The 19,420-nt window shown below is 43.0% G+C and overlaps 1 protein-coding gene across 1 annotated transcript in view; it reads right to left on the bottom strand.

Moving 5' to 3' along the window:
• Positions 1-1,264: 1,264 nt before the first annotated feature.
• The window catches only part of RNF150 (ring finger protein 150), a gene marked incomplete at both ends in the record, with an annotated part of 158,093 nt that continues 139,937 nt past the window's right edge, over positions 1,265-19,420 (bottom strand). Inside the window, one exon of the mRNA XM_081093136.1 lies at positions 1,265-1,383. Coding sequence (XP_080949262.1) covers positions 1,265-1,383 — 119 coding nt within the window. The remainder of the gene's footprint in view (positions 1,384-19,420) is intronic.

The following is a 19,420-nucleotide window of genomic DNA, read 5'->3' as shown; positions in this document are numbered from 1 at the left end:
TTTCAAAATGCAGATGCCTCTTTTTCTTTCTCTGTCTCTCTCAGTCAGGAGAAACTTGGACTTAGCCAACTCCCGAGCTGGACTTTTTAGACCAGATGGTTCATGGACTCCTGCCTCCCTCCTCACTTGGTGTCTACACACCCTCAGGGAGACCTGTGAAACAATCTGTAAAGGATTCACCGACATCCCTCGAGCTGGGGAGGTGTAACAGATGTGTTGGAATGAAGGTGAGAACCCCACGGTGGTGGACACCAGGTTCAAAGCTGACGTTCCTAAAGCCTCCATCTCCCGCAGAAGCCAGTGAGGTAACAAAGCCTGTCCTAGCCTTGGGGGAGCCAGCACAACAGGCAGTTCGCTTTCAGGAAGAATGGGTGGTAGCTGGTTTTTAAACTAGCCCCGTAGTTCCAGCTACGAGTTCTACAGCCAATGAGAGTGGCCTTAATGCTGGGAGGGGACTTCCGAGCTCAGAATTTCAGCCACACACTGTAAGATCCAGACAAATTAAACTGCCTCCCTCCAGCTTCCTTCTCATGTCACATGGCCCTTGGCAGAGCCTGGCAGGCGGGAGCCAGTGTGATGTTGCTGAGCAGAATGAGCAGCGGCCTCAGCACATTCAGGGCTCCGTGTTGGGGTCTCTGGCAGCTGGGAGTGTTAAGATCCATTGAAAAGAATTTAGATTCCTAATGAGAGCTGGCCTTCGCCTGTTTCAGGTGCCCAGGCCCTTCCCAAAGCCGTGCACACTCATGCTGAGAGGTCAAAGTCCTTAGTCTCAGAGACCGACATGGACTGATCACAGCAGGGATGGTGCTTGGAAACACAGCGCCGTGTAAAAGCTGGAGTGGATCGAAGGAAACACAGAGGAGTGGACCTACAGGGAACTGTACACAGTCTTTACAAAGAAACTGCCAAGGAAATCAAACAACAATTCCAAAACAAGAAAACAACACTGGGGGAAACGGAAATGAACACCGGGAAGCCCCGAAAATGTCCCTTCCGTCTGTTAGGGGCCCCAGTGCCTGCAAGGGCCCGGGAGGGAACACCAGCTTTCCACTTCCAAGCTGCCAAGGCCGCGGGCTGTTGTAGAGACGGAGAAACTGCATCCTGATCAGCTGGGCTTTGGATATTGCTTTTCATGACCGTTCTTGAGCAGAGCGCCCTGCCGGTGCCGAGGTGTTCTGAGGTGTGTGTGCCTGGTCCAAGTCTCGGGCACGCCTCCCCCCGTTCCCCAAGGGTCCTACCATCCCTTTCTTCTGTGGTCGCCATTTCACGATTTCACCTCTTCGCAGTCCTGGTCGGTGGAAAGTTCTACATCAGATAGTCCAACCTCCATCGCCATAATCAGCGAGATATCAGAGTCGCTGCTGACAGCTGGCTCCTGCTCACCTGGGAGAAGAGAGCAAAGTGCATGGTGAACACTGAGCTACGTCTTCAGATGATGCTTTTTATTTAGTACAATTATCTTTAATAGCATTTCTTTGGAGGTCAAGAGAAGATATTAGAAAAGTTGATTATTTTGTGTAAAACAACATTTAGTTAGAGTCATACTGTCACCCAAAATAAATTCTAAATGGGGCAAAAAGTTACATGTAAACAAAAGTAATAAAGCTAGAAGAAAATATATCAAAGTAGGAAAATATCTATCTAAACAGGGCAAGAAGTTCTATAAGAAAAAACAATTGAGCAATTCACAGAAGAAAAGATTGATAAGTGTGCATAAAAATTAAAAAACACAGAAAAAGATCAAAAGGCCTATATCACACTTGGAAATATTTGTAAAAATTTTATAAACAACTGCATTTTAAACATATTGAGAGCTTTTAAATCAATAAGAAAACTAACAGAATAACAGAAAAATGGGCAGATTACTATGGTACAATTCACAGAGGAGTATAATAAAAATGATCAATAAATAAAAGGTAAAAATGAGCTACTCTTTTTGTTTCTGAAATCTTGACTTTTTAAAAAAGATAGCCTTATAGTTAGTTAAGGGTACATTGAGGTAGGCACTTTGATAGATTACATGTAGAACTGTGAAATTTTCACCCAGTAACTTCATTTCCAGAATGTATTATAGAGAAATGATCAGATGCAAAAACATTCATTTAATCATTATTTATAGCAGCAAAAACATTCCATGTAACCAAGTCCAACAACAGAGAATATCCGAATGAACTACGTTACTTCTAAAGGACATCTTGTTACAACCATTTAAGTGACATTTCCAGAGAATTTGCTGTTACATTAGAATATGCTCACAGTATACTGAGAAGTAAAGACAATGTATTCAAAGCTTTTTATGCGGTGAGCTTGACATAGAAAGTTAATTAGAAGCGAGGAAACAAAAAAAATGCTACTAAGTGTTGTCTCAAGTTTTAAGACATATTCAGTCGTTTTTTTTTTTTTCTTTCCAGTTTTACTCCCAAACATTCTGCAAAGCACAAATATCATTCACTCACTCAAGGCATAATGAGTCCCCACTCTGTACTAAGGATTGTGCTAGGTGCTAAGGATGTAGTTGAGAGTGAGATGATTTCTGTCCAGTAGGCAGGCCGACCAGTAGCTGCTAGTCAATTATAAGACAATGGGATAAGCGTTGTGCTGGTGTCATAGCAGCAGGAAAGAGGGCTACATAACCATTTGCTGAATCAAAGCAGGCTTTCTGTAGGGTGCAATGACTAAACTGGATTCGACGGGGTAACTCGTATTTTAGCCAGAAGCATGAGAAGGAAGACTCTTTTAAGCACAGCAATAGCACATCGAGATGTCTGGAGGTGATAGGGAGCCCTTAGCTGGACATCAGATCATAGTTAAGTATGACTGGAATGCAGAGTCAAGCTAGGGAGTATGAACGGGGGAGTCAGGGGAGCTCAGCTGCAGAAAAGGCAGCTTTACAGCCAAAAGTTCTTGTACGTTCAATTATCCTGCAAGATAAATAGGCAATTAAAAGACCAAACAAAATGTCTAAGTACTGAAGATGGCTGATGGTTATTAAACTTTTGCACTGATATAATTTATTTCATGTTGAAGTACAGGTAAGAGCTCATCACAGTGGTATTGTGACTTTCATATAAATCTAGGGAAAAAAGGCAGCCGACTTAGAGTTCTGTAGAGATAGCTCACTGCACCTGCTCAGAGAGCTTCTCACCTTCACTTCTGGCTCCTTAGCCACCAGCCTCAGTAGATTTCTCACATTCATTCTCACCGTAGCGTTTTCTAAACTGGAATGTGTGAATTAAAAGCAAAAGGGGCCATGGGAACTGCGAAAACTATGGGCCGCTGAAGTCATGATGCTATTTTGGAAAGGGAACGTCCTGCACAGCTCAAGGCAAAGGTAAATTTAAATCAATAAAAATAGAGATTTGCAAAAAAAGGGTTCACTTTCCATGATATGACATTTGCATCAACCACATTATCTAATCATTTTTCATTTCAAAACATTAAAAAATTATCTGAAGACATTTGAAATTATTCCTTACTGTGCCCTATGTTTTCAACTGAACTTGGTCTGCTCCATACTTTTTAAAAGCAGTTTTTTATCCTTTAATCAAGGCAGATGTTTTTCTTTGAGACCGCGATCATACAAAGGAAAATGCTGTCACTAAGACATTTAGAAGGTTCTCTGCAGGTGAGTGTGAAGTAGCTATTAGCAATGTAATTTTTACCTTCTTTCCTGCAAAGGCCAATATAAAAATAATGCGGAAATAACAGTGGCCTTTATTAAATTCTCACAACAACCTTTCCATGTAGGTATTATTAGTACTGCTTTACAGGTAAAAAAAAAAAAAATCCTCTCAGTCCATTTTACACAATAGTACATTATCTACTTGACACACTTCCTTCTCTTGGGTTTCATGCATTGTAGAGACACAGAGAGCATTTAACCAGGGAGTGATGTGATCCACTTAATATTTTAAAAGATCACTCTGGCAGTTAAGTGAAGAATAGACCGGTGGGACAAAGGACAGGGATAAGCCAGAGGACACTATTGTGGAAAACAGATGAAACGCAATGGTGGTTTGTTGTGGCAATAGGACTGGAGATAAGAGGATAAATTAAAAAAGGGTTTGAGAAAAAGGATATACAGAAAAGCGATGGACTGGACAAGCAAAAGAAGAGAAACAGTGGCTCCTACATTTCTTGAGCAACACAGGTACTTTTACTGAACTGGAGAAACTGGAAGCCAAACAGGTGGGGATAGATAAAGAGTTGAGTTTTGCATGTGCGATGCTTCAGGTGCCCACACGAAAGCCAGTGTTGATGTGGAATTAATGGGCAGCTAGATGTAGAGTCTGGAGTGTAGAGGAGAGGCTGTGACTGTCAGTAAACTGGGAGGCTTCAGTGTAGAGAAGATACTTTAAACCATGGGAGCAGACGAGGTTTTCTAGAAAAAGACTGTAGAATGAAAAGATAACTCAGGGGTAGAGTTCTACAGGGATAGGAACATCAAAACCTATGGGCAAAAACTCAAACTGGTGCCTCCGAGATAATCTGTTTGGCCCATACAGTGCTCCTTTGAAAGTGTGAATTAGTTACCAGTATTTAAGTCAGGTTATTTCACATACAAATTTATATTTGAATTTTATCTTGAAAAAAAAAAATAGAATGTGGCAACACGTGCTCAGTTCCCAGATGGAAATCACTAGGGTGAACTGGGTAAGGGCTGTCCCCCTTAGCTCAAGGCAAAGAGGCTCGAGGGCACCGTGGTTGGCCAACAGTCTGCACACTGGATCATGTTACTTGCTTGGCCTGTGTAGACATTTGAGTTTCAAATATCAGGGAGAAGGCAGAGCACAGCAGAGGGTAAGCTCCCGAAGAGCCTGAAAATAGAGAACATTGTTTCACTGATTTGTTTCTGTTTTTTCTTTTAAATATATATATATTGATTTCAAAGAGGAAGGGCGAGGGAGAAAGAGAGAGAAATATCAATGATAGAGAGAATCATTGATTGACTACCTCCTACTCTGGGGATCGAGCCCACAACCAGGCATGTGCCCTGACCAGGAATCGAACAGTGAACTCCTGGTTCATAGGTCGATGCTCAACCACTGAGCATGCTGGTTGGGCCTTTTAAATATATTTTTGCTTCTTTACCTCTTATAGGTAATGACTCACTGTTACAGTCTATACCCAAGGAAATGAGATACAGTGGGTATCTCATTGGTTAGGGTGGATTTAAAGACTGATCCCAAGTCATCTAATTCTCAGCTTTGAACCTCTTTATCACAGCATTAAAGAGAATCTGATTAGCTGGTAAGCAGAAAATACTGCTCTCAATGGAGCCTTGTAACCTACTTTGTTGACCCATAACAATGCTTTCGTATATTTCTACATTTAATTCTAAGTAAATTTAATCAATAGCTTAACTGTGGCTAACAAAAAAATTCTGAGTGGTGGGATTTGTTTTATTAATTTCATAAATTATTATTTAATTTTTATTGGACTTACTGGAGTGACATTGGTTAATAAAGTGATATAGGCTTCAGGTGTACAGTACTAGAATACATCATCTGTATATTGTGTTGTATTCAGCACCCCAAGTCTCCTTCCATCACCATTTATTCCCCCATATCCCCTTTACCTCTCTCATCCCCATTTAATTTCACAAATTGTTAATACATTTGGTTTATCTCCATCCTCTTTAATAGATAAAATGTTACTGAAGGACTCAGAGGTCACCCTTTGTGAAATGGGCATTGCAATCAACTGTGGGTTGTATGTCACTGTCTACAGCAGAGGGTGTGGTTGAAGTTTCTTCCAACCTGAGACTGTAGGACCCTGAGGTCTGTCCTGTCTGGCCTGGGGCACACCTGGCCTGTCTCTATCACTTCTCTGGCTCAGGCCCATGCCATGGTCCACATTCTCATTTTAGAATTCTGCCATTGGCAAATGTTTGTAGCAGTGAAAATGAATTGAAGTTCCTCTCTGGCTTTGAGAGGCTCAAGTTTTGTATTTACTAACTAATAACAATATTAGTGCTTATCGAGTACTTAGTACATGATATCATTTCCATAGTTAGGTGATAAAACTAAAGCTTGAAAAAGTTAAAAATGCAGGGCGGGTTAAATCCTAGCCTTGTCTGATTCCAGAGTCCATGAACTTGACCATATCTACAGTACAGAGCTGAGATTCTTAACCAAAAGATTACTGGGCTTTCAGGGGAGTCCAGGTACCTAGAATGACAATCACACTTTTATGGGTATGTGCATATATGCATTTTTCTGGTGACAGGGTTTCCTTTACCAGATTCTCACAGAAACCAGACAAGGCTAAGAAGCATTCACTAAGAGTTTTTGCATCCTGGGTGAACTGAAGAGCACATTTTTGTCTGCAACAGAGTGGCTTGTTTTTAAAGCACATTTTGGTTCCATGTCACTGATGGTGTTCTATTTACTTCACATGAAGTCAGTGTTTTCCTCCTTAACTGTTTCTTTATGTTGGTTATTCAAAGCTAAAGCAGAAAGTTATCCTTCCCAGAATGAGGTTTGACACTTGCTCTGCTTCCTGTCTTATGAAAGAAGGCATAGGCGGTAGCAGGCCGGAATAAGCCCTCCTCTGTTAGGAAGTAACAAACACTGCCCTCGGAACAGTGCTCTCTGTGTTGAGGCGAAATACTTGGTGATGAGTATAATCCCCCAGGTGTCCTGATTCTCCAGCAGGTTTGGTGTTCACATGCTGGTCACTGCCCTGCATCACACAGAAGCCCATCTCCCCCCACCCCAATGCACTTGAAAAATAAGGTACCAAAGAAGAATAGCATCTCTCTGTCCACTGCTACCCATGCTGATCTCCTTGAAAATAGGACATCATTTCCATTCCCCGCTGTGTTACACAAGAACACCATTGGGAAGACGCTCAAGCCGACGGGATGACTGACAAGGCTACTGTCTTTGCATCTCGTCTCAGAATTGCGGTTTATTAGGGCTGGGGCACTGCCTATTATTCTCTGTCATCATCTCCGTAGGCAAGTTCATTAAGGAAAGTTCATTCTTCAATAAGGAAATGTACTCCTTCGAATTATTTTGTTAACAAGAATTTCGGAGGAGATAAACTTCCAATTTGGTTTACATTTTCCCTCTCGTGAGTGGCTTCTGCTGTGAGAATGGCAGGGCTCTGGGTCACTCTGGGTTGTGCGATCATGACAATGACAGCTGATTCCTCCCTACGGGTCAGGCATTGTGCTAAGTGATCACATATGCTCTGTGGTTATCCCAACAGCGACACTGTGAAGTAGGCATGTGGTTCCCCCAGTGACTGCTTCACATTTTACAGGGGAAGTCAACATGTCCAAAGTCAAGTCCATAGCAAGGGGCAGAAATGGAATCCTCTCCACGCGAACAAGTGCTGCTGACGGCTATGCTACTCCCAAGTGGCAGAGCTGTCAGATTTCTATTTGGCTGCCAAGCTGTTCTCACAGACAAGGCTTGGCCACCTCTGGGAACCAAGCGTTCCCAGCTGATGATGCAAACTCATCCATTCGGACAAGTGACTCCCGAAATCATTTGGATGTCACTGGTATTTTTGCCTCTTCAAATTCTTGCTCATAGTTATAAAAATAAACTTCATGAGCTCAAATCAGGAAAATTCTTCCTCACCTTTTAGATGGGGAGGTCTAAAGCATTGTTTTTATGCTGACTTGGAAAAAGGAGAATTCCCTGGAAGTCTGTATATTAAATTAGGTCACAATTGTCTGAATTCACTTGGCTTTTCTCTCTTCATCATTGTTTTTCTTCCTCTGTGACACTTCATCAAGCAAGAGAAATGTTTTCTTCAATGGCTCAAACTCCTTACTGATTTCCTTAACAGTTCATTCAGTGAGTAATTCCTTCCTAAGTGCCAAGAGAAGAAACACTGTGATATTTGCATTAGCTTTACATAGTTTTTGCAGCAAAAGGGACAAAATCTAGTGGACATTTATGCTGTTAGTAGCTTTTTTACAATCCCAATTACAAAACCCTACAGAAAACCTTAAGCAGTAAGCCTAGTATTTGGTGTATGGAAGGCTCTTGTAAATGTGAATATGATTGGGGAAAAAAAAGAGAAAGAGGAAGCTGCCAGATGGAATTAGAGGGACAGGCAGAGATCATGCAGACTCACCCATTTTTGCACTTGTATAAAATTATCCAGAGACTTCATTTATTTATTCACTTATTGATCACCTACTAGGTACTGGCACTTCTGATGAGCTTTGCAGGAGATAAAAGATTACCTTAAAATAGGCTCCGCCTCTAAGTTGAATTTGATCTAGTAAAATATATCAGACTTGTAGCTGCACATTTAATACAAGGTGATATGTGCTAAAAAGCAGGAATAAATAAAATGGCAAGAAATAAGGGGTGGGGAAATTTCACCTCTGATTGGGTCGCCAAAAGGGTTCATAAAGTAGGTGACATGTAAACCAGTGGGGAGAGATCTGATTAGTATTTTTAAGTATAAAGATGAGGAGAAATGACATTCCTTTCAGGAGAACCAGCATGACTAGGTATCAACAGAGCAAATGTCAGGCATGTGGATGGTTTGGTTTTGGTGTAGCTTAGGTTATGGAGAATGATAAGCTATGTGCCAGATGTAGCTGGTAGGTACTCTGCCCTCTTCCTGTTTCATAGGGAGGCTAGAAGGCTGGGAACTACATTTCCCAGACTCCCTTGCCAGCTGGATTTCTCCTAGGTCCTGCCAAGGAGATTGGAAGGCAGGAGGAAGAGGGAAGCTATTGTACTTCTGGGTCAGGCAGGTCACTGTGGGCTCCAGAAGTGCTTGCAATGCTTTCAACAGCATTGGAGGGAGGAAGATCCTGAGTCCCCAGTTTGCAGAAGTGCCTGTGGTTTCCCCAGCAGAAGCAAAAGCGCTCCAATGGCAGGACAGGGGTGTGTGCTCAGTTGCTCTGGGTAATGCTCTCTTGCTTCTCCAGTCTTCCGAACTCTTCCTCCCTCCCTCCCTCCTTCCTCCCTCCCTCCCTGCCTCCCTCCCTCCCTCCTTTCCTTCCTTCCTTCCTTCTTTCCTTCCTTCCTTCCTTCCTTCCTCCCTCCCTCCTTCCCTCCCTCCCTCCTTCCCTTCCTTCCTTCCTTCCTTCCTTCCTTCTTTCCTTCCTTTCTTCCTTCCTCCCTCCCTCCCTCCCTCCCTCCCTCCCTCTTCTTTCTTTCCCTTTCTTTCTTTCTTTCTTTCTTTCTTTCTTTCTTTCTTTCTTCTTTCTTTCTTCTTTCTGTACATCAACTTTATTGAAGCATAATTTACCTATAATAAATTGCATCTATTTAAAGTGTATGATTTGATGAGCTTTGATGGATGTGTAGTAAATCCCCCTACTTATAAATACCTAGAGTGATTTCCATTTTCCCTGCTGGTCTCATGGAATACAGGCAATAGGTTTGGAGAGAGAGGCTATACTAAAACCGAAGCGGGATTTGAATGCAGGCTTAAGTGTCCTGACTTTAACATACATGGATTATATTATGTTTGTGCATAAGAAGTACTGGCTTAGATAAACTGCTGCAAAAGGAGCAATGTCAGCTTCCTTATCCATAAATAGTAATAATTATAATACACTGCTTCATTTCCTGGTGTGTCTGGCACATGCTATGCCAGATAATGCCCACTTATTTCATATATTTACTGAAGACTTTCCCACAAGCCTCTTGGCTTCCTCCTTTGTCAATTAATGTGCTGGTAGACAAGGGGTATCCTCTCTTTCCCTGGCCACTACCCCACTGTTTCTGTAATGTTCGGTTTCTTCAGTGTTATTGGATGTAGTTGATGCATCAACATTTCATAAAGAGCTCATTTGCCATGTGACAGCCTCATCCTTGCTGCTTGTACAAATGCCATCCTGTTACAAGATAGTCCAGCGTGAGCGCCAGAAGAAACTAGAGAACAGAGCTCTGATGGAAACAGGTCTAGTTGAAAGGTCAAACCATAGGACATAGCACAGTGGGAAGCTTTCACCTCTCCCTGGAAGGGGGTGGGGAGGGGAGAACAGGAGTAGACACACTTTCTTACATATAAATTTTGAAAAGGAAAGAAGTATTTTAAATATAAGCTGCTAACATATCAGTCCTCAAGAAGAGCATCAGCAAATGATAAGGTAAATGAATAGCTCAATGCTAAACTGCAGATGGTGCATTGCTATGAGCACATTTGGGTCTCAAATGGCAGGCTTCATTTTATATCATCCTGCTCTATGACCACAATCGTATTTAAGGTCTTTAATATAGTGGCCATTTATGACCGCTCTGACCATCGGTTTTCCCAGAAAGCACGCGAGAAACCTGTTCGTAAAGCCTCCAGACTGAAAGTCGTTGGTTTAGAAGAACCCTTGGTTGCGGGCACCTCTGCCATAAAGGCTGCTTCATTTGCCTCCGGCAGGTTTGAGAACTGGTCACAGCTTGGTGTTTTGGGGGATGGTCAAGGAGGACAGGGCTACAAGTTGAGGCACAAATACGCCTTGAAAAACTGAGCACCTCACTCTTAGCTAAAGAAAGGAGGCCTGATGCTTTGACCCAGAGTATGGTTTATGATATCCCACCATATGTTTCTGAAATTCCTATAATTGTATGTGTTTACATGCCTTCTACAAAAGCCTAATGGATTCTCTCTAAAGCATATAACAGCAAGAGCAGTGGTCCAGTCACACATGTCATAAAATCATAACTGCATGCATTCGTCTGGCTCCCAGAATACAATTTCCAGCTCTTTGTGTTTAGAACAAAACCAGAATTTGTAACCAATATTTGGGCAGGCAATGGGGATACTGTGCCATGGGTTTAGGGTGAGAATAAAGTAGATACAAATGAGGTAAGCTGTTCAACAAGGCGAGGGCACAGGAAATATGGGGGACATTAAGCTCCCATATGGGGGACATTAAGCTCCCATATGGCTTTGCCTTCCATACTGCCCCTCAAAGACAGAAACCTCTGCTCTTCTGGTCTCTTGCGTCTTCTGTCACTTTGTTTCATAAGCAAGCGGATAAAGCTGGAAGTTTCCTTAATCCATCACTCACTCTCGGTCAATCAAATAAGCTAATGGCTATAAAGCACGGAGCCCAGTTTCTGGCTTAGAGAAACACTTACTAAAACAGCCTGTGATAGTGATCCTGTTAAAGCTGCTCTTCGATTGGCGGTCACAGCTGGATGAACCCATTCCACCAACTTAATCAGTGAGGAGGCAGATACGATAGTGTGTCTGGAAAAACATCCCATACAGTATCGATTTCATTTCATATCTGGACAATGCCAAAATGTAAATAATCTTTTAAAAATACTGACTCTAAAGTTCAACAGAATCTTCCCGACAGGTGGGGTCCAGTAGCAGTGACTCTCAAGGGCAAGGTTGGGGGAGGATGTGGGTTCAAAACCCTCAAGAGAAGGGATAAGGTGTTTATGCTTATCAGAGGAGAGTATGGCATTTTACAAAACGTTTGAGGGTGTGTTCACAAAGGGGAAATAAGAGAGTTGGGAAGAGCCGTTTTAGGAGCTAGAAGACCTAATCTCACACTGACATGATAAGCATTGTTCAATTTCACTAGCAGGTGCTGTGGGCTCCTTATCTGCTCTCAGAGGCTGGGCACTTTTGCATAGACTGTACTGAAGCTCCATCCCCAATGCTTTACAAATGGAACCAATATCACCCTAATAAATTCAATAAAAAAGAAATGTAATGGTTATCACTGGAATGAATAAATGAGTGGGAACATGTGAAGATATCGTGTTGATATTTTAAAGGCTAAAAATATTGACATCAATGCTACATAGCATACATTACACCAAGACTGCAAGGCCAGCCCTTAGAATAGGCAAAGAAAAGCTAGGTCTCGACCACACAGCAAGAAAACGGTTTCATTTATTTGCACGGGCCAGCAATCTTATTCCTGCCTCCCAGCCCCTCCACCTTAGGAGGGATCTTGTAAGGTCAGTTTATGGATTCTTGTTGCTCTTTCATGGTTTCAGTTAGGCTCAGCTCCTCCCTGTGGGAAGCCTGTTGCTATGGCAGCACAGGTGGGTGTGGCTAAACTGACTGTTGTGCCAACAGCTTGTTAAATATAAACATGGAGTGGTGAGAATTGAAAAGGTACCCTTTATGGTTGGACCATAGTGACTGGGTGAGCATATCAATGATAAACACAGACTTATGAAAAGGACTTAAAAACCAGCAATTTTCCAGTAGTAACAATGGAAATCTAAGACAGATGCATTTCATCTTAATAACCTTGAATCTGTGTTCAAAAGGCCAAATTCCCTGAACAAATCCCAGTGGGAGTTTCTGGAATTTAAGGAGGGGTGTTAAGGTCTTACTATTTCCTGCATGAGCCCCAGAGTGACCATTTCTCTCTCTCTCTCTCTCTCCCTCTCTCTCTCCTCTCTGATAAACTAATACAAACTCCACAAATCCCTTATGTAGACAGAGACTTTAGCAGATTGGCAAATGAGACCTATTTAAAGAAAATAGCACTTGCCAAAATCACTTCTACTTTGCACACATCTGTTAGAATCTAACTTTCTCCAAAGGTAGTTTCATCCCACCTCAGTATAGGCATTAATAAATATTAGACTACTCGCATATCCCTGATACTGTTGGTAAAATGGCTTTAATGAAATAGACTTCTAGATTAATTTCTGTGGAGGTCTTACAGATATTTTCAGAGTACTTTACAATGTCTTTTTTCGCTAGTTACAGTATTCTTTTTTAAAATAAACTTTAGTATAAAAAAGAAGTGCTGGGGACAGGAAGGGCCCTGAGAGGTTTCCATAACTTAATACTTTTCAAAAGCACACACACCAGCAGGGGAAATGGGGTTTGGGGCCAGGCGGGGCAGGCCGCCCCTGCCCTGCCCACAGACTGAGGGGCACACTGGGAGCTGGGCTCTTGTGGGTGGGGAGCTTCTCCCTCCCCCGCCCCACGACCAGTCACCTGCTGGGGACAAGGATGAGGCTAACACTAGTTACAGTATTCTTACTGTGTTTTGTGAGCTTTGCACAACATAAAGTCATTTCAACATATGGCCCACGTAGAGTCTGGATTTTGATTGTTTCTAAGGACCACGCTGCTGCTACTTAAAATGATCACTGATGTTGATGATGACTGCCTCCCGCCCCCCGCCCTGCCCTTAACTCCATAGTTGGCTTAAATATTTGTCCAGGACAGAGTTCCTGCCTCACCATGACCCGTTATGGCAGCAGACTGCATTGATCATTTTGATAGTATTTCTCAGTAGCCCACAACCTGTGGCTACTGTGGGACCTGTATTGTTGAAGGCTCTGCAGCCACAAGCGTAGCCTGCGTCCCAATAGGAAGGGGGTGCTCTATTGCTGGACAGGTCTTGCCATGTGGTCGTCAATGTTTACTTCTTTCTCTCTTGCAAATATTTTATCTTACGTTTCCACAGAACAACAGCTGCCCACACTATTTCTAAAGTGCCCTGTAAAGTGGGATGCTTTGTCAATGATGATAAATATGGCGCAGAGCGGTTAAAATCCAAAAATGCTCAAATCACACATAACCTGCTGCTCATCTGGTATGCAGCTGAGTCTCCATGGTTCCCAAGGGATCATCCTCAATTCCCAGAAACCCCCAGGGAGAGCAGACACCTTCACCCTGGGGGTCTGCAAGGCTGGCAAAAAGCAGCCAGGGTCCCGAGAACTTTACCTTTGCAGAGCCCGTTAGTGAACCCAGTAAATCCCAGGAGGCCTCTGTTTCCTCCACTCCCCCAAGAGAAAGTCTCCTGGGCAGGGGCAGAGGGTGTGGACAGCATGAGAGCTGGGTGAGATTTCTCTGAGACTATTTGAAGATTTTTTTCCTTCAAAACTTTGTAATTCCAGCCACATGGGTGAGTATATTTTTCTGTTTTATGGATGCATTTTTAGACATAGGGTTTCTCTAAGAGAGGAGGCATATGTAGGCACAAGGGAACCCTGGAAGTAAAAGACGAGGATGTCATAGCATAGACATGCATCAAAGTAAAGGCAAATTCCCAGCAATGTGCCTGGGAGGAGAAAACATTTGACTCTAAGCAATGAGCGGTATTATCTTATGAGAGTTAAGCCATGGTCCTGTGTTCCATAACTGTAATTGTTCTTCAAGATAGAAAAACAATAACACAGACCAGGCATCCTCAAACTACGGCCCGCCGAAAACATTTATCTGGCCTGCCGGGTGTTTTTGCCACTGCTGCCTGTTCTGCTTAGCAGTCGACTCGTCCCGGGCCCGCAGTGCACATGTGTGGAATGTCTGAGGGACAGTGAACTGGCCCCCTGTTCAAAAAGTTTGAGGACCTCTGACACAGACAGACTTCCTACCATTATTACCACCTTTCAAGTATTAAGCTCTCCAAATATATTATCTACCCTGTACCTTTGGTGGGAGATAAAATGCTGCTTAGCTGTGCCCAACTAATTAATTAGTAGAGCTTAGCTGCCACGAGTCCTAAGGAACTATAAAATGTAGTAACCTTGTTGCCTTATCTTTTTTTTGCTCAGCAGTTAATTTTATGACACTAAAGGCCTCTTTCCTTGGTAAAATTATATATCTGGAAAAACCAATTGCAATTCTTTCCAAAGCATCTTCTGTTCTGCTGGATCAAAGACTTAACTCTAGAACAGCCGTGGGCAAACTACGGCCCGCGGGCCGGATCCGGCCGTTTGAAATGAATAAAACTAAAAAAAAAAAAAAAAAAAGACCGTACCCTTTTATGTAATGATGTTTACTTTGAATTTATATTAGTTCACACAAACACTCCATCCATGCTTTTGTTCCGGCCCTCTGGTCCAGTTTAAGAACCCATTGTGGCCCTCGAGTCAAAAAGTTTGCCCACCCCTGCTCTAGAATCTCCAGAGAAAGCACCTCCTTTTACCAGTAGGTGATGCTGGCGCCAATGCTTATGCTCCAAGTGTCAGTGAATGCTTGAACCACAGGTCAGGTCCACACCGTTTCATGTGCAAAGGAGCAATTATTATAACAGCGCAGAGGAGTGCCCTTCTGCCCTATACAGCAATGTTGGCTGCCAGGATTAAACCTCCATGAAGGCCACAAACAAGGCAGGGCTGAATAAAAATGTATGTGTGTATATATATATATATATATATATATATATATATATATATATATACAAACATACACACATATATATACTAGAAGCTCGAGGCACTAAATTCGTGCAAGAGTAGGCCTTCCTTCCCCCGGCTGCCAGCGCCGGCTTCCCTCTGGCACCTGGAACCTGGGCTTCCCTTGCAGCCCCAGCTTCATCCAGAAGGACGTCCGGTCTAATTAGCATATTATGCTATACACACACACACACACACACACACACACATTGATTTCAGAGAGGAAGGGAGAGGGAGATAGAAACATCAATGATGAGATAGAATCATTGATTGACTGCCTCCTGCACGCCCCCTACTGGGGATCAAGCCCACAACCCGGGACTGTGCCCTTGACCAGAATTGAACCTGGGACCCTTCAGTCCACAGGCTGATGCTCTATCCACTGACCCAAACCAGCTAGGGCTATACTTGTATTTTCTATGGCTTTTCTTCTGGGACTTGGGTCCTCCCCACAGGGACCAGTGGTTGTCCATATTGCATACATGGGTAGATCCCACAAAAGGGTTCAGCTGGGGACTCCCCAAAACTGGGACAACAAAACTAGGTGAAGTTGGTCGGGTTGAAGAGAACGTTCCAGTTCCAATGCCCCTGAATAGGACGAGCATAGGATAGACACAGACAGAGTGTACACGGACCGCAGTGGTAAGACCACACTTAGGATGTGCGTGCGCCCAGGTCTGTCCTCTTTGGGTAGGCTTTCTGGGGCAGTGGCATGCGTTTTCCAAGTCTGGTTTTAGAAAGACTCGTGGAGGGAGCTGGCTAAGAATGAATGTTCTCAGCTCGCCTCTGAAAATTGAGATTTAGCAATCTGGGGTGAGGTCAGAGGTCTACACTGCAATTCCAGCCAGGTAGGTGTTCAGGCCACACCCGAGAAGCTCCACTGTGTTGAAACGAACCTGGGCTTTGGAGAGTGACCAGAGCTCTCATCCCTGCCTGCCAGTTACTCAAGGTGTGTGACTTTTGATGAGTTTCCTGGACTGTTCTTCACTTCAAATCCTTGTATGTAAAAGAGTAATAATGATTGCAAAAGTGAAATAAAACACAGAAAGCAAGCTCTCTGCAAGATCCTTGGCACAACGTATGTGCTTAATAATGTCTGACTTCCCTCTACTGTTTCCTCTGTAAATAACTAGGTCCGAATGCTTATTATGAGCCAGGCACTTTTCTAAGGAGTTTTATTACATTTAAACACCTGAGGTGTTATTACTTCCATTTTACAGATGAGGAAATGGAGGCTCAGAGAGGTTGAGCAATTTACCCAGGGTTGCACAGGCAGCAGGTGGCAGGGCTGGGCCTTGACTTAGCTCTACTGCCGAGGACTTGAATTATTTTCAGGGGTATAAGTTAGGACGAGGATTTCAAGACCTCTCTCTGCTGTCCAGTAAAGTCCTAGTGCCCTTGCCATTTGGTCATGTCCTCTGATGCCTCACCAGCTGACGTTGTCCTCCACTGTGGACACAGACACATACAAGTGTGCTTTGGCCAGAGAGTGTGTGAGTCTATTGTAGGGCACAGGTGCTAGGAACACACTGAACCTAAAATGAAGGGCTGCCTTACCTGTAGGGGCACATTTACTCTTTCTAGATATTAGACAGCCTTGAAGTCCAATAATGAAAAAGAATAATCTATAGGTTTGTTTTGGGAGCTGTCCCCTCTCCGATGAGCTCAGTTGGAACTACAGTTCCATTTGTAGGACTAATTGAGTCATGATCAGAAACTTCAAGTCTTCCTGCTGAGACATGTTAACGCCTTGACACCGAGTTGATGGTGCTGAGTCATGTGTCTGTGTGCAGGCATGCATATAGACCACACAAACGTGCAGATGTGTGTGTAAAGTACTGTCTGAGGCACGCACAGAGGCTTCACTTGGTTTGCAGACATGAATGTATATACATGCTTCTGTATGTAACTAGGTGCATGTGTGTTCTTGACACACACATGTGCATGTACATGCATGCTTAAACATAGGCATTTATGTGTGTTTGTGTGTGCCCATGCACACAAGTGTTTATCCCATTGCACGAATTTTCCCTAATTTCATAACAGGGAAGACATGCCTTCTAATCCATTGTGTTTCTGCTCAAACATTGCTTTCCAATTTTCTAATCAACTCCATATTTAAGTAACAGTTGCAGTGTTATTATAATGTGTTTTTTTTCCTTAAAAAATTCTTTCTACTGTTCTTGTTGCACAGCAGGAGTTTAAGTGCCGCCAATCCTTTCTAGCACCGACAGCTCTGATTAAGGCATAAGTTTTTATATAAATGAATGATTTGTTTGACAAAAGAATTTCGATGGAGCTTAAGTCTATAAATCTACTAATTGTTCCTCCCTGCTGTGAACATTAGTTACTAGTGAGCTTATTAACTGTGCATGCTGTTGCTTAATAAGCACACGTACAGTGTGCTGCATGATTTTACTATTGGTCTCATTTTAATGAGACCTAGTAGGACAATTCACAACAATGGTTGTCCCTTAGACATCAGTGCATATGAAAGAAGGACTGTTGCCCTGAAACTGTCCCTCAATTTCGGTCGCAAAGCTGTGGTAAAAGGCAGAGGACACCTTGTCTCCAGGGGGCTGTCTGACTCAGGCGCAGCCAACTGTTATCATAAGAGAATGAGGCCCATGATGCTGCTGCTTCCAACCTTTTCAAGCTGGTGGTATGTGTGCACACGTGTGCATGCATGTGCAGGGAGCTTGGCTTGCTTCTCACCCGGTGTCTTAGTCTGTGCTCCCCAGGAAGTCTCCAGAGTGAGGAGGAGGGACAGTCTACCTCTCATCCTGGCAGTCTCAGAATTATCCAGACCAAGTTCAGTGTGACCTAACTGATCATCACCACAGCTGTGTCCTGCATGGAGATGGGGAGGGGAGTTGGGCTGAAACACTTAACCACAATCTATTTTATTTTCTCCAGAAATTTCCCTGCAGATTTTTTTGCTAAAAAGGGGAAGGAAGTGCAGTGAAGATCACTCTATAAGAAGCTGTTGACTCAATTAATATTTGACAAAGGAGGTAAGAACATACAATGGAGCCAAGATAGTCTCTTCAATAAATGGTGTTGGGAAAATTGGACGGATATATGCAAGAAAATGAAACTAGACCACCAACTTACACCATACATAAAAATAAACTCAAAATGGATAAAGGACTTAAATGTACGACAGGAAACCATAAAAATTCTAGAAGAATCCAAAGGCAACAAAATCTCAGACATATGCCGAAGCAATTTCTTCACTGATACAGCTCCTAGGGCACTTGAAACTAAGGAGAAAATGAACAAATGGGACTACATCAAAATAAAAAGCTTCTGCACAGCAAAAGAAACCATCAACAAAACAATGAGAAAACCCACTGTGTGGGAAAATATATTTGCCAATGTCATATCTGATAAGGGACTAATCTCCAAAATTTATAGGGAACTCATACAACTTAACAAAAGGAAGATAAACAATCCAATCAAAAAATGGGCAAAGGACCTAAATAGACACCTTTCAAAAGAGGACATTCAGAAAGCCAAGAGACATATGAAAACATGCTCAAAGTCACTAATCATCCGAGAGATGCAAATCAAAACAACAATGAGGTACCATCTCACACCTGTCAGACTGGCTATCATCAACAAATCAACAAAGGACAAGTGCTGGAGAGGATGTGGAGAAAAAGGAACACTTGTGCACTGCTGGTGGGAATGCAGACTGGTGCAGCCACTATGGAAGACAGTATGGAGTTTCCTTAAAAAACTGAAAATGGAACTCCCATTTGACCCTGTGATCCCACTCCTAGGAATATATCCCAAGAAACCAGAAACACCAATCAGAAAGGATATATGCACCCCTATGTTCATAGCAGCACAATTCACCATAGCTAAGATCTGGAAACAGCCTAAGTGCCCATCAGTAGATGAATGGATTAGAAAACTGTGGTACATCTACACGATGGAATACTATGCTGCTCTAAAATGGAAGGAACTCTTACCATTTGCAACGTCATGGATGGAACTGGAGAGCATTATGCTAAGTGAAATAAGCCAGTCAATGGAGGAAAAATACCATATGATCTCACTCATTCATGGATAATAGAGACCATTATAAACTTTTGAACAATAATAGATACAGAGGCAGAGCTGCCTCAAACAGATTGTCAAACGGCAGCGGGAAGGCCGGGGAGGGTTGGGGGACAGGAGGTAGAGGGGTAAGAGATCAACCAAAGGACTTGTATGCATGCATATAAGCATAACCAATGGACATAAGACACTGGGGGATACGGGAGGCTAGGGGACTGTCTAGGGCGGGGGGGGGGGGGGAAATGGACACATATGTAATACCCTTTGTA

Source organism: Myotis nattereri (genome assembly GCF_964212035.1).
Source record: "Myotis nattereri genome assembly, chromosome: 5".
In the NCBI taxonomy this organism is placed as follows: domain Eukaryota; kingdom Metazoa; phylum Chordata; class Mammalia; order Chiroptera; family Vespertilionidae; genus Myotis; species Myotis nattereri.
Note: the sequence above shows the minus strand (reverse complement) of the source record. Positions and strands in the feature narration are given on the sequence as shown.